Here is a 16,378-nt window from a genome sequence, read left to right as displayed (position 1 = left end):
TATTACACATTATGATTTAAGATTAAAATACAAAATTTTAAATTTAAGTTATTTAAATTTTGAGGAAAAACAAATAATTATTAGTTTTAATTTTTTACAAGTGGGCGCTGCATGACGTCACAGTCTTTCTCAGCACGTTGCGCTCTTTTTGGCCTATGCTAATTTAGTGAAGGCATATATTTAAAGATGGGTAAGTTTATGAAACCCAACAAGGTTGTTTTGGTTTTAGCTGGGCGTTATGCAGGTAGAAAGGGTATAATTGTTAAGAACCAAGACGAGGGAACCAATGACAGGCCATATGGACATGCTTTGGTTGCTGGAATTGACCGTTACCCACGAAAAGTAACAAAGCGAATGTCAAAAAAGAAGATCAAGAAGCGAAACAAGATCAAGACCTTCGTCAAAGTCGTAAATTACAATCACTTAATGCCCACACGTTACTCTGTCGACGTTCCGGTAGATAAAGCGACTGTAAACAAAGAGGCAATTCGTGATTCTGCAGGACGAAGAAAGGCTCGTCGTGAGGTGAAATCAAAGTTTGAAGATCGATACAGATCTGGCAAAAACAAATGGTTTTTCCAAAAATTAAGATTCTAAATTATATCCATTTACAAAACCTCCACAGAGAAAACATCACAAAATAGAAAAACTTTTAAAAACATTATTTTGGTGTATTAATGTTTGTGTAAATGATTTGGACTTCTAATTTTAACAACTTTTATTATGTAAATTATTGTATACCACTTGCTCAACTTTAAACATTTAATTTTGGTTTTGCTCACAATAATCATTTTGTTTACTTACATATAACCAATTGTTTGTTATTAAACTGTTTTTTTAACTTTGGTGTTTTTTGCTGTAGATTTAAGTAATAGGGCAAGTGTTATTCCGGTTTTAATTTGTAAAATAAATCACTTAAAACTACTTGAAAATGGATTTTACAGGTACATTTTAAAGTTTATATTAAAATTTAGTTACTTTATTTAGCCTTTTTTTAAATTTATTTTAATCAAATTGATTTGTTTTTTTTATAGAACCAATGTCGATAGGATCACCTAACATGACTTCTCCTCAATCTCATGGAAGTCAATTTCTACCCGGATATCTCATGGGAGACATCACCAATACAAGCACTGTAGGTTTGTTTTTTTATGTTTTAATATGGATATCTTTTTTTATTTTAGTTACACATGTTGTAGTTTTATTTTTTTTAACAGTGTAACTGTAAAATTTGCCTTTAGAATGCGAAACTGCACAAATATACTTGTTATGCGGTATTTTTAAATCACTTCATTGTCATACAGTACAAACATATATATTTATATGTATTTTTCAAACTACTGATTAGTTGTTATATAGAAAAAAGTTGTTATATAGAATTGCTGAATAAAAATTTATTACATTTTAAAATAAACAATTTAGATGTCCCCACAATCACAGATGTACAATTATAGATCAAACAAACAATCACCATCTGTAAGGTTAGAATGAGCATGCTAACTGCTAAACATTATTTTAAACTAAAACTTACGATTTTTTATATTAACTTATACCTTTTAAGGGCATTTTTTTTTAGTTTTACTCTTTGTGCGAATAAATGTGATTGTATTGTGTGAAAAATTTTAAGTGTTTTATATTTTCATTTGTTAAACATTTTCTTTCGTTAACAGTGGTGGTCATAGAAATATTCGAGAAAGAACAGGAGCTCCCCCTATTTCAACTTTGATGGACGACTTTCATTCCCAACGACCACACTCTGGTGAGTTGTTCGTTTAATTTTGATGTTTTTATTATTTCCAAGAATGGTTAAAAAAGTAATTTAACAATTTTTGTTGTAATACTAATATTTTGTAATACTAATATTTCTGTTCTTTCTTGTTTAATTGGTGTATATATTTGTATTAATTCTGAATTGTTATTTAGGTAATGATACATACACAAGCCAACTCTCAAATTTGTCTTTTCAAGCAAGACATAGTTACAATCCTTCCCCTAATCCGGTACACTAATATTATTTTTAAAATAATTTGAATTTTATCTTTTAAAATTTCGATTTGGATTACATGAAAAAAATAACATTTGTGTTTAAATGTTTTAGCATGATACTACTTCGACAACATTTAAAATAGAATTTGAAGGTAAAACTTTAGAATTTGATTTTATTTTAGAATGTAAGAAGTGTAAATGTGTCACCGAACCAGCGCGTTTCACCAATGATACCAGGACTAACTTCACCCACATCAAGACTACACCATACCATTCACACTGCCATGTAAGACAATAAACTTTCCTAGTTTATATATTTTTTTGTTTTTAAAGTGTTTTTAAATTTATCCTTTTTTGTACAGGCGACAAAATGACATAAAAGAAAAGGTCGCAGGTGCTCCGCCTGTTGCAACACTCTTAAACGACACAGTTGGTTTAATGGAAAGATCGCAATCACATCGATCTCCTTTTACTGGTAATAAAATGAATATACATTCAAAATTATTTTTTATCTTGAAAAAATTCAGTTCTTATTTAAGTTATCATGATTTGTTACGCAGGTCCAAACCAAAGTATGAATACAACCTGTCAATCCCAACTAAATCCCGCCCCTTCGTCACCCAACCAAATTGACCCATTTTACTCACAGGGTGAAAGGTTAACCAGTGATGTACAACTTGATAACACCTGGGTTACTGTGTTTGGGTAAAATATTTATTAACATAGTATATATGTATTTTGTTATTTTTTTCAAAGAATGACCAATTTGTTAGAAGTAGATTGTTAAGTTATATTTCTATTTGTTCCTTTTTTACTCTAGAGTAAATGTGATTCAATTATTTAATTTTGATGTTAAAAAAGAAACAATTTTAAAATATATATATACAAAAACGATTATAAAATATATATACCTTGTCCTTATCTGCTAACAAAGCATTGGTTAGGTCTAGTAGTGGGTTCAAAAATACTTATATACTTTATTTAATTTTTTAGATTTCCCCCTTCAAGTGCTTCATTTATCTTGCAAAGATTCTCGCAATATGGTTCGATATTAGATCACAAAGTGGCCAATAATGAGGGAAATTATGTCCATATTCATTTTGAAAGTTCCTTGCAAGCCAAAAAAGCTCTTAGTAAAAATGGAAAAGTTTTTCCTGGAAATATGATAATTGGTGTTATACCGTGTATTGACATGGTAAATAAATTCGAAACTTTTTGTTTTTTATAATATATTCATTTTGTTTAAATTGCTAAACTGACCTAAGTTCGTTGCTTTTAAAAAGATCATTCAATTTACCTTTCCTTAAACAATGAACTGGTGGTTTAAATTTTACACTAAGATTGACTATCAAAACTGAAACTGAATTTCCTAATATTTTGTCTTACAGAAAGTTGTGCCAGAATGTGCCTCGTTTGTGCAATCCAACAGTACCTTAATAACCTCTCCTTCCTTAGATGCCACCCCTTGTTTCACACCAACAGGAAGACGAACAAATATCAGACCTCTTACTTCCGCTTACAATGCTTCTGCCTCTGAAACAAAGGTAATAAATACATCATTTTAATACATAAATAACTACCTCTGCCAAAGTTAGTATAAAATGTGAGAAATACACTTAATATGTTTTTAAAACAATTAAATAAATGTTTTTAAAACAGTTATTGATTTGGATTTTGGACATTTTTTTAAAGGTTGTAAATGATGTTAGTACTCCACAAAAATCAAATGGAGTTATAACAAAGGCGATGGACTATCTGTTTGGCTAGTGTTTTTGTTTATTCCTAATGTATTTATCACTGCATTCTTAAGCTTTTTTATTTGCAACTGTTTTTATACTATTTAAAATAAAATATCTACTAATAATTTTACAAACACATTTATTGTATATTAGAATAAAAAAAGGTAAAAGGAGTAATATTTTAAAAGGTTATTAGTATTATGTAAACTACAAAATATAAACGTCTCACTAATAAAATAATTGGTTGCAAAAAAATAATTTAATTAACGTTAAAAATAAGATTTTAAGCATTTTCAAAGCTCTTAGCTCGTTATTTAATTGCCTTTTTTTTGAACACGTGTTTTAAAATCATCAACCGTGAAACAAAACTTCTCTTCATTCGAAGTCTGCATGTCCTAGGGTAAACATGTGGTTTAAGTACGATTGTTTGCAAAGAAATTTATAAATTGAGTCGTGCATTGGATTTAATACAACGAAAACGCCTGTGTAGAGAAATCACTTAAAAAGGTAAACTATTAAAAAGAGAAACATTATTTGAAGGTAAACTGTCAAAATAGGCCAATAAAAATTTGTCCTAACTTTTTTGTTTTTAAATTTTTCCGCCAAATTGGGTGGGCCTGATAAGGCTGTAAGTAAGTTCATATTCAAAATTACTCTTACTTTTGTTTTTTTTTTAAATAAAAAAATGTTTTATCTTAAATGTTAACAATGCGCCTTTTTTAAATATTAAATTTAAAGTTTTGGACATCGCACAATTTTAATAAAGGTTTAATAACTTTACTATATATTAATATTTTTTAGAAACATTCCAAAAATGTGTTTATTAAACTACTTCAGTTATTACATTAAAGTCAAATTTCAATTTAAACCTTTGACTTTTTTTATATTTATTTACGCAATGACGTCATATAGTCACGTGGGTAAGCCTGATAAGGCTGTAAGTTATTACTCGAAATTAAACATCGCTTCAACTTTTGAATGAAGATTTTCGCAAATTGTTTTATCTTTAATGTTTATTGGAGTATTATATATAATTAACATACTTAATTTTAAGTTTCGAGACCTTGCATATTTTTAATAAAAGTTAAATAACTTTACCATGTTATAATGTTTTTTTTAAATATTCTACATATATAATAACTAAACCACTGTTGTTCTTACATTAAAGTAAAATTTTGATTTAAAAATTTGCCTTTTATCAAAAATTTATTGCCTGATAAACCTTAAATAAGTTAATACGCAAGATATAAAATTGCTCTAACCTTTTTTTATGGTTCGAAATCTTAGATTTCGAAACATATTGTTATTGTCAGTGTATTTATTATGGTTCGAAATCTTAGATTTCGAAACATATTGTTATTGTCATTATATTTATTATTATTGTTTTTATTCTTATTTGACCGAATTTTGAGGGACGATAACTTCTGTTCTTTAAAATTAAAAATTTTAAATTTTCAGTATGTTGTTATTTTCCCAACGAATCGCAAACCTCCTATTAACGACATTTAAATATCACTAATTACTAATTAATATATTTTATTTTTAAAATTTAAAGATTAAATTTTCTAAAAGTTATAAATTTTTAGTATGTTTGTTATTATCCCAACGAATTGCAAACCTCCTATTTACGACATTTAATTATCACTAATTACTAATTAATAGGTGTTTGTTTATTAAAATTTAAAGGTTGTTATTGATTTTTTAAATCTTGGTCAATTGTATATTATGATATTACTAACTCAATAATAAATTAAAATTTTAATTTTTATCACTAATTACTTAATAATAGGTATTTGTTTATTAAAATTTAAAGGTTGTTATTAATTTTTTAAATTTTTGTCAATTGTATATCATGATATTAGTAACTCAAAAACGAATTTAATTTTTGTCACTAATTACTAATTAATAGGTGTTTGTTTATTTAAATTTAAAGATTGTTATTAGGTTTTCAATTTTTGGTCGGTTTTATCTTATAATATTTATAATTCGAAAATAAATTAAAAAATATTTCTTGTTTGTTTTTTATATTTAAATGCTGGTTTGTTCATTAAAAATTAAAGTTCGACATTAAGCATTAAAAATTTGGTATGATGTATTTTATAATATAAGTAATTAAAAAACATATTAGAAAAATAATTTTCGTTTATTTATCATATTCAAATGCTTGTTTATTTAATAAAAATCAATTTTAAGAATTTAAAATTTACTATAATTTATATCCTAATATCACCAACTTAAAACTGGGTTAAATATTAGTTTTTGTTTATATTATATATATAAATGCTTGTTTGTTTATTAAAAATCAAAGGTTTGTAATATTCTTAGTTAATGTTTATGCATATCTTATTTTATTTATAAAAATTTATGTTAAAAATAATCAAATATTTTCGAACCATATTTTATTTATCAAATAAATCTAGTTTTTTTTATTATTACAAGTGCTTACTTAAGCTATGTATACAATTTTGCATCATTGAATGGTCGTGGCAGTTAGCTCAGTGCGAAAGGCCCACAACTCTCAGTACTGAGTTCCGAGGATTGATTCCCAACATAGACTCCTCAAAATAATCAACCTATCAATTTTTTGTATTTTGCGTACATAGGGGTGGTCATATGATCACGTGACCTAGCACACTAGTAAAAAAGTTTAAAATTTTTTCTTTTTTTAAATAAAAAGGTAACTATACTAATAAAACCGCACTGTTCTAACAGCCGTGCTTGCAAAAATTGTTTAGCAAACATTAATATTTCCGAGAGTTATGACAAATTTATGACACTGATTTTTAAATTTTTTTAGAACTGTTTTAGTATAACTAATGCTCAAGATAAAGAAATTTTCGAAAATAATTAAAAGAACAAAAAAACATTTTTTTATTTCGCGTACATTAAATTGTTCCCGCGACCTTTTGACCTAATTAAACCCAAAATAAAAATTACCTCAAACTTTTTTTTACTGAAAATTTTCGCGAAATGTTTTATCTTGAATGTTAGTTAGGCCAATGCGCGTCTAATAAAATACAAAATTTTAGATTTTGAGATTTCATAAATTTTTAATAAAAGTTTCATAACTTTTATGAATATTAATATTTTCGAAAAATATTTTGTTAACACGGTAATTGAACCTGTGCGGTTCTAACACAACAATTATTTTTCGATTTAAAATTTTTTATTTTTTTTCAAAAAATTTGTATGCAATATCATTGGCCAAAAATATCACGTGACCCAATGAAAACCAAAATAAAAATTGCCTCAAACTTTTGTTTTACTGAAAATTTTCGCGAAATGTTTTATCTTGAATGTTGGTTAGGCCAATGCGCGTCTAATAAAATACAAAATTTTAGGTTTTGAGATTTCATAAATTTTTAATAAAAGTTTTATAACTTTTATGAATATTAATATTTTCGAAAAATATTTTGTAAACACGGCAATTAGACCTGTGCGGTTCTAACACAACAATTATTTTTCGATTCAAAATTTTAAATTTTTTTTCAAAAAATTTGTATGCAATATCATTGGCCAAACATATCACGTGACCTGATGAAAACCAAAATAAAAATTGCCTCAAACTTTTGTTTTACTGAAAATTTTCGCGAAATGTTTTATCTTGAATGTTAGTTACGCCAATGCGCGTCTAATAAAATACAAAATTTTAGGTTTTGAGATTTCATAAATTTTTAATAAAAGTTTTATAACTATTATGAATATTAATATTTTCGAAAAATATTTTGTAAACACGGTAATTGGACCTGTGCGGTTCTAACACAACAATTATTTTTCGATTTAAAATTTTTTTATTTTTTCTCAAAAAATTTGTATGCAATATTATTGGCCAAAAATATAACGTGACCTAATTAAACCCAAAATAAAAATTATCTCAAACGTTTGTTCTACTTAAAATTTTTGCAAAATGTTTTATCTTGAATGTTAGTTAGGCCAATGCGCGCCTAATTAAATATAAAATTTCAGATTTTGAGATTTCATAAATTTTTAATATAAGTTTTATAACTATTATGATTATTAATATTTTTGAAAAATATTATGTAAACACGGTAATTGGACCTGTGCGGTTCTAACACAACAATTATTTTTCGATTTAAAATTTTTGATTTTTTTCAAAAAATTTGTATGCAATATCATTGGCCAAAAATATCACGTGACTCAATGAAAACCAAAATAAAAATTGCCTCAAACTTTTATTTTACTGAAAATTTTTGCGAAATGTTTTATCTTGAATGTTAGTTACGCCAATGCGCGTCTAATAAAATACAAAATTTTAGGTTTTGAGATTTCATAAATTTTTAATAAAAGTTTTATAACTATTATGAATATTAATATTTTCGAAAAATATTTTGTAAACACGGTAATTGGACCTGTGCGGTTCTAACACAACAATTATTTTTCGATTTAAAAATTTTTTATTTTTTTTCAAAAAATTTGTATGCAATATTATTGGCCAAAAATATAACGTGACCTAATTAAACCCAAAATAAAAATTATCTCAAACTTTTGTTCTACTCAAAATTTTTGCAAAATGTTTTATCTTGAATGTTAGTTAGGCCAATGCGCGTCTAATAAAATACAAAATTTTAGGTTTTGAGATTTCATAAATTTTTAATAAAAGTGTCATAACTTTTATGAATATTAATATTTTTGAAAAATATTATATAAACACGGTAATTGGACCTGTGCGGTTCTAACACAACAATTATTTTTCGATTTAAAATTTTTTATTTTTTTTCAAAAAATTTGTATGCAATATCATTGGCCAAAATATCACGTGACCAAATTAAACCCAAAATAAAAATTACCTCAAATTTTCGTTTTAATAAAAAATTTCGCAAAATGTTTTATCTTGAATGTTAGTTAGGCCAATGCGCGTCTAATAAAATACAAAATTTTAGGTTTTGAGATTTTATAAATTTTTAATAAAAGTTTTATAACTTTTATGAATATTAATATTTTCGAAAAATATTTTGTAAACACGGCAATTGGACCTGTGCGGTTCTAACACAACAATTATTTTTCGATTCAAAATTTTTAATTTTTTTTCAAAAAATTTGTATGCAATATCATTGGCCAAAATATCACGTGACCAAATTAAACCCAAAATAAAAATTACCTCAAATTTTCGTTTTAATAAAAAATTTCGCAAAATGTTTTATCTTGAATGTTAGTTAGGCCAATGCGCGTCTAATAAAATACAAAATTTTAGGTTTTAAGATTTTATAAATTTTTAATAAAAGTTTTATAACTTTTATGAATATTAATATTTTCGAAAAATATTTTGTAAACACCGCAATTGGACCTGTGCGGTTCTAACACAACAATTATTTTTCGATTCAAAATTTTTAATTTTTTTTCAAAAAATTTGTATGCAATATCATTGGCCAAAAATATCACGTGACCTGATGAAAACCAAAATAAAAATTGCCTCAAACTTTTGTTTTACTGAAAATTTTCGCGAAATGTTTTATCTTGAATGTTAGTTAGGCCAATGCGCGTCTAATAAAATACAAAATTTTAGGTTTTGAGATTTCATAAATTTTTAATAAAAGTTTTATAACTATTATGAATATTAATATTTTCGAAAAATATTTTGTAAACACGGTAATTGGACCTGTGCGGTTCTAACACAACAATTATTTTTCGATTTAAAATGTTTTTCTTTTTTTTCAAAAAATTTGTATGCAATATTATTTATTGGCCAAAAATATAACGTGACCTAATTAAACCCAAAATAAAAATTATCTCAAACTTTTGTTCTACTTAAAATTTTTGCAAAATGTTTTATCTTGAATGTTAGTTAGGCCAATGCGCGCCTAATTAAATATAAAATTTCAGATTTTGAGATTTCATAAATTTTTAATAAAAGTTTTATAACTATTATGAATATTAATATTTTTGAAAAATATTATGTAAACACGGTAATTGGACCTGTGCGGTTCTAACACAACAATTATTTTTCGATTTAAAATTTTTAATTTTTTTCAAAAAATTTGTATGCAATATCATTGGCCAAAAATATCACGTGACCCAATGAAAACCAAAATAAAAATTGCCTCAAACTTTTGTTTTACTGAAAATTTTCGCGAAATGTTTTATCTTGAATGTTAGTTAGGCTAATGCGCGTCTAATAAAATACAAAATTCCAGATTTTGAGATTTCATAAATTTTTAATAAAAATTTCATAACTTTTATGAATATTAATATTTTCGAAAAATATTTTGTAAACACGGTAATTGGACCTGTGCGGTTTTAACACAACAATTATTTTTCGATTTAAAATTTTTTATTTTTTTTTATAAAATTTGTATGCAATATCATTGGCCAAAAATATCACGTGACCTAAATAAACCCAAAATAAAAATTACCTCGAACTATTGTTTTACTGAAAATTTTCGCAAAATGTTTTATCTTGAATGTTATTTAGGCCAATGCGCGTCTAATAAAATACAAAATTTTAGGTTTTGAGATTTCATAAATTTTTAATAAAAGTTTTATAACTTTTATGAATATTAATATTTTCGAAAAATATTTTGTAAACACGGCAATTAGACCTGTGCGGTTCTAACACAACAATTATTTTTCGATTCAAAATTTTAAATTTTTTTTCAAAAAATTTGTATGCAATATCATTGGCCAAACATATCACGTGACCTGATGAAAACCAAAATAAAAATTGCCTCAAACTTTTGTTTTACTGAAAATTTTCGCGAAATGTTTTATCTTGAATGTTAGTTACGCCAATGCGCGTCTAATAAAATACAAAATTTTAGGTTTTGAGATTTCATAAATTTTTAATAAAAGTTTTATAACTATTATGAATATTAATATTTTCGAAAAATATTTTGTAAACACGGTAATTGGACCTGTGCGGTTCTAACACAACAATTATTTTTCGATTTAAAATTTTTTTATTTTTTCTCAAAAAATTTGTATGCAATATTATTGGCCAAAAATATAACGTGACCTAATTAAACCCAAAATAAAAATTATCTCAAACGTTTGTTCTACTTAAAATTTTTGCAAAATGTTTTATCTTGAATGTTAGTTAGGCCAATGCGCGCCTAATTAAATATAAAATTTCAGATTTTGAGATTTCATAAATTTTTAATATAAGTTTTATAACTATTATGATTATTAATATTTTTGAAAAATATTATGTAAACACGGTAATTGGACCTGTGCGGTTCTAACACAACAATTATTTTTCGATTTAAAATTTTTGATTTTTTTCAAAAAATTTGTATGCAATATCATTGGCCAAAAATATCACGTGACTCAATGAAAACCAAAATAAAAATTGCCTCAAACTTTTATTTTACTGAAAATTTTTGCGAAATGTTTTATCTTGAATGTTAGTTACGCCAATGCGCGTCTAATAAAATACAAAATTTTAGGTTTTGAGATTTCATAAATTTTTAATAAAAGTTTTATAACTATTATGAATATTAATATTTTCGAAAAATATTTTGTAAACACGGTAATTGGACCTGTGCGGTTCTAACACAACAATTATTTTTCGATTTAAAAATTTTTTATTTTTTTTCAAAAAATTTGTATGCAATATTATTGGCCAAAAATATAACGTGACCTAATTAAACCCAAAATAAAAATTATCTCAAACTTTTGTTCTACTCAAAATTTTTGCAAAATGTTTTATCTTGAATGTTAGTTAGGCCAATGCGCGTCTAATAAAATACAAAATTTTAGGTTTTGAGATTTCATAAATTTTTAATAAAAGTGTCATAACTTTTATGAATATTAATATTTTTGAAAAATATTATATAAACACGGTAATTGGACCTGTGCGGTTCTAACACAACAATTATTTTTCGATTTAAAATTTTTTATTTTTTTTCAAAAAATTTGTATGCAATATCATTGGCCAAAATATCACGTGACCAAATTAAACCCAAAATAAAAATTACCTCAAATTTTCGTTTTAATAAAAAATTTCGCAAAATGTTTTATCTTGAATGTTAGTTAGGCCAATGCGCGTCTAATAAAATACAAAATTTTAGGTTTTGAGATTTTATAAATTTTTAATAAAAGTTTTATAACTTTTATGAATATTAATATTTTCGAAAAATATTTTGTAAACACGGCAATTGGACCTGTGCGGTTCTAACACAACAATTATTTTTCGATTCAAAATTTTTAATTTTTTTTCAAAAAATTTGTATGCAATATCATTGGCCAAAATATCACGTGACCAAATTAAACCCAAAATAAAAATTACCTCAAATTTTCGTTTTAATAAAAAATTTCGCAAAATGTTTTATCTTGAATGTTAGTTAGGCCAATGCGCGTCTAATAAAATACAAAATTTTAGGTTTTAAGATTTTATAAATTTTTAATAAAAGTTTTATAACTTTTATGAATATTAATATTTTCGAAAAATATTTTGTAAACACCGCAATTGGACCTGTGCGGTTCTAACACAACAATTATTTTTCGATTCAAAATTTTTAATTTTTTTTCAAAAAATTTGTATGCAATATCATTGGCCAAAAATATCACGTGACCTGATGAAAACCAAAATAAAAATTGCCTCAAACTTTTGTTTTACTGAAAATTTTCGCGAAATGTTTTATCTTGAATGTTAGTTAGGCCAATGCGCGTCTAATAAAATACAAAATTTTAGGTTTTGAGATTTCATAAATTTTTAATAAAAGTTTTATAACTATTATGAATATTAATATTTTCGAAAAATATTTTGTAAACACGGTAATTGGACCTGTGCGGTTCTAACACAACAATTATTTTTCGATTTAAAATGTTTTTCTTTTTTTTCAAAAAATTTGTATGCAATATTATTTATTGGCCAAAAATATAACGTGACCTAATTAAACCCAAAATAAAAATTATCTCAAACTTTTGTTCTACTTAAAATTTTTGCAAAATGTTTTATCTTGAATGTTAGTTAGGCCAATGCGCGCCTAATTAAATATAAAATTTCAGATTTTGAGATTTCATAAATTTTTAATAAAAGTTTTATAACTATTATGAATATTAATATTTTTGAAAAATATTATGTAAACACGGTAATTGGACCTGTGCGGTTCTAACACAACAATTATTTTTCGATTTAAAATTTTTAATTTTTTTCAAAAAATTTGTATGCAATATCATTGGCCAAAAATATCACGTGACCCAATGAAAACCAAAATAAAAATTGCCTCAAACTTTTGTTTTACTGAAAATTTTCGCGAAATGTTTTATCTTGAATGTTAGTTAGGCTAATGCGCGTCTAATAAAATACAAAATTCCAGATTTTGAGATTTCATAAATTTTTAATAAAAATTTCATAACTTTTATGAATATTAATATTTTCGAAAAATATTTTGTAAACACGGTAATTGGACCTGTGCGGTTTTAACACAACAATTATTTTTCGATTTAAAATTTTTTATTTTTTTTTATAAAATTTGTATGCAATATCATTGGCCAAAAATATCACGTGACCTAAATAAACCCAAAATAAAAATTACCTCGAACTATTGTTTTACTGAAAATTTTCGCAAAATGTTTTATCTTGAATGTTATTTAGGCCAATGCGCGTCTAATAAAATACAAAATTTTAGGTTTTGAGATTTCATAAATTTTTAATAAAAGTTTCATAACTTTTATGAATATTAATATTTTCGAAAAATATTTTGTAAACACGGTAATTGGACCTGTGCGGTTCTAACACAACAATTATTTTTTGATTTAAAATTTTTTATTTTTTTTTATAAAATTTGTATGCAATCTCATTGGCCAAAAATATCACGTGACCTAATGAAAACCAAAATAAAAATTACCTCATACTTTTGTTTTACTGAAAATTTTCGCAAAATGTTTTATCTTGAATGTTAGTTAGGCTAATGCACGTCTAATAAAATACAAAATTTTAGGTTTTGAGATTTCATAAATTTTTAATAAAAGTTTTATAACTTTTATGAATATTAATATTTTCGAAAAATATTTTGTAAAAACGGCAATTGGACCTATGCGGTTCTAACACAACAATTATTTTTCGATTTAAAATTTTTTATTTATTTTTTTTAAATTTGTATGCAATATCATTGGCCAAAAATATCACGTGACCTAATTAAACCCAAAATAAAAATTACCTCAAACTATTGTTTTACTGAAAATTTTCGCAAAATGTTTTATCTTGAATGTTATTTAGGCCAATGCGCGTCTAATAAAATACAAAATTTTAGGTTTTGAGATTTCATAAATTTTTAATAAAAGTTTCATAACTTTTATGAATATTAATATTTTCGAAAAATATTTTGTAAACACGGTAATTGGACCTGTGCGGTTCTAACACAACAATTATTTTTCGATTTAAAATTTTTAATTTTTTTTCAAAAAATTTGTATGCAAATTGGCCAAAAATATAACGTGACCTAATTAAATCCAAAATAAAAATTATCTCAAACTTTTGTTCTACTCAAAATTTTCGCGAAATGTTTTATCTTGAATGTTAGTTAGGCCAATGCGCGCCTAATTAAATATAAAATTTCAGATTTTGAGATTTCATAAATTTTTAATAAAAGTTTCATAACTTTTATGAATATTAATATTTTCGAAAAATATTTTGTAAACACGTTAATTGGACCTGTGCGGTTCTAACACAACAATTATTTTTCGATTTAAAATTTTTATTTTTTTTCAAAAAATTTGTATGCAATATCATTGGCCAAAAATATCACGTGACCCAATGAAAACCAAAATAAAAATTACCTCAAAATTTTGTTTTACTGAAAATTTTTCCGAAATGTTTTATCTTGAATGTTAGTTAGGCCAATGCGCGTCTAATAAAATACAAAATTTTAGGTTTTGAGATTTCATATTTTTTAATAAAAGTTTCATAACTTTTATGAATATTAATATTTTCGAAAAATATTTTGTAAACACGGTGATTGGACCTGTGCGGTTCTAACACAACAATTATTTTTCGATTTAAAATTTTTTATTTTTTTTCAAAAAATTTGTATGCAATATCATTGGCCAAAAATATAATGAAAACCAAAATAAAAATTACCTCAAACTTTTGTTTTACTGAAAATTTTTCCGAAATGTTTTATCTTGAATGTTAGTTAGGCCAATGCGCGTCTAATAAAATACAAAATTTTAGGTTTTGAGATTTCATAAATTTTTAATAAAAGTTTCATAACTTTTATGAATATTAATATTTTTGAAAAATATTTTGTAAACACGGTAATTGGACCTGTGCGGTTCTAACACAACAATTATTTTTCGATTTAAAATTTTTGATTTTTTTTCAAAAAATTTGTATGCAATATCATTGGCCAAAAATATAATGAAAATCAAAATAAAAATTACCTCAAACTTTTGTTTTACTGAAAATTTTCGCGAAATGTTTTATCTTGAATGTTAGTTAGGCCAATGCGCGTCTAATAAAATACAAAATTTTAGGTTTTGAGATTTCATAAATTTTTAATAAAAGTTTCATAACTTTTATGAATATTAATATTTTCGAAAAATATTTTGTAAACACGGTGATTGGACCTGTGCGGTTCTAACACAACAATTATTTTTCGATTTAAAATTTTTTATTTTTTTTTAAAAAATTTGTATGCAATATCATTGGCCAAAAATATAATGAAAACCAAAATAAAAATTACCTCATACTTTTGTTTTACTGAAAATTTTTCCGAAATGTTTTATCTTGAATGTTAGTTAGGCCAATGCGCGTCTAATAAAATACAAAATTTTAGGTTTTGAGATTTCATATTTTTTAATAAAAGTTTCATAACTTTTATGAATATTAATATTTTCGAAAAATATTTTGTAAACACGGTGATTGGACCTGTGCGGTTCTAACACAACAATTATTTTTCGATTTAAAATTTTTTTTTTTTTTCAAAAAATTTGTATGCAATATCATTGGCCAAAAATATAATGAAAACCAAAATAAAAATTACCTCAAACTTTTGTTTTACTGAAAATTTTTCCGAAATGTTTTATCTTGAATGTTAGTTAGGCCAATGCGCGTCTAATAAAATACAAAATTTTAGGTTTTGAGATTTCATAAATTTTTAATAAAAGTTTCATAACTTTTATGAATATTAATATTTTTGAAAAATATTTTGTAAACACGGTGATTGGACCTGTGCGGTTCTAACACAACAATTATTTTTCGATTTAAAATTTTTGATTTTTTTTCAAAAAATTTGTATGCAATATCATTGGCCAAAAATATAATGAAAATCAAAATAAAAATTACCTCAAACTTTTGTTTTACTGAAAATTTTCGCGAAATGTTTTATCTTGAATGTTAGTTGGGCCAATGCGCGTCTAATAAAATACAAAATTTTAGGTTTTGAGTTTTCATAAATTTTTAATAAAAGTTTCATAACTTTTATGAATATTAATATTTTCGAAAAATATTTTGTAAACACGGTGATTGGACCTGTGCGGTTCTAACACAACAATTATTTTTCGATTTAAAATTTTTTATTTTTTTTTAAAAAATTTATATGCAATATCATTGGCCAAAAATATAATGAAAACCAAAATAAAAATTACCTCATACTTTTGTTTTACTGAAAATTTTTCCGAAATGTTTTATCTTGAATGTTAGTTAGGCCAATGCGCGTCTAATAAAATACAAAATTTTAGGTTTTGAGATTTCA

The 16,378-nt window shown here is 24.8% G+C and overlaps 2 protein-coding genes across 4 annotated transcripts; both read left to right on the top strand.

The window, feature by feature from the left end:
• The first annotated feature begins 130 nt into the window (after nucleotides 1-130).
• LOC145743917 (large ribosomal subunit protein eL27-like) lies at nucleotides 131-863 on the top strand. Its single transcript, XM_082561987.1, has one exon. The coding sequence runs from the start codon at nucleotides 187-189 to the stop codon at nucleotides 595-597; it is 411 nt and encodes a 136-aa protein (XP_082418113.1). The 5' UTR covers nucleotides 131-186; the 3' UTR covers nucleotides 598-863.
• LOC145743916 (nucleoporin NUP35-like) lies at nucleotides 861-3,846 on the top strand. Of its 3 annotated transcripts, none has more exons than XM_082561984.1 (11): nucleotides 861-944; nucleotides 1,035-1,135; nucleotides 1,423-1,481; nucleotides 1,671-1,759; nucleotides 1,924-2,000; nucleotides 2,169-2,272; nucleotides 2,349-2,461; nucleotides 2,547-2,691; nucleotides 2,980-3,181; nucleotides 3,375-3,530; nucleotides 3,679-3,846. In XM_082561984.1, the coding sequence occupies exons 1-11, from the start codon at nucleotides 932-934 to the stop codon at nucleotides 3,751-3,753; spliced, it is 1,134 nt and encodes a 377-aa protein (XP_082418110.1). In that variant the 5' UTR covers nucleotides 861-931; the 3' UTR covers nucleotides 3,754-3,846. The 3 variants fall into 3 exon arrangements, with proteins under 3 accessions (XP_082418110.1, XP_082418109.1, XP_082418112.1); XM_082561983.1 differs by having other exon boundaries at nucleotides 3,646-3,846; XM_082561986.1 differs by lacking the exon at nucleotides 861-944 and having other exon boundaries at nucleotides 1,071-1,139; nucleotides 3,646-3,846.
• The last annotated feature ends 12,532 nt before the right edge of the window (nucleotides 3,847-16,378 follow it).

This window comes from Corella eumyota, chromosome 2, assembly GCF_963082875.1.
Source record: "Corella eumyota chromosome 2, kaCorEumy4.1, whole genome shotgun sequence".
In the NCBI taxonomy this organism is placed as follows: Eukaryota; Metazoa; Chordata; class Ascidiacea; order Phlebobranchia; family Corellidae; genus Corella; species Corella eumyota.
The sequence above is the reverse complement of the archived record's forward strand: the minus strand, read 5'-3'. Positions and strand labels throughout refer to the sequence as shown.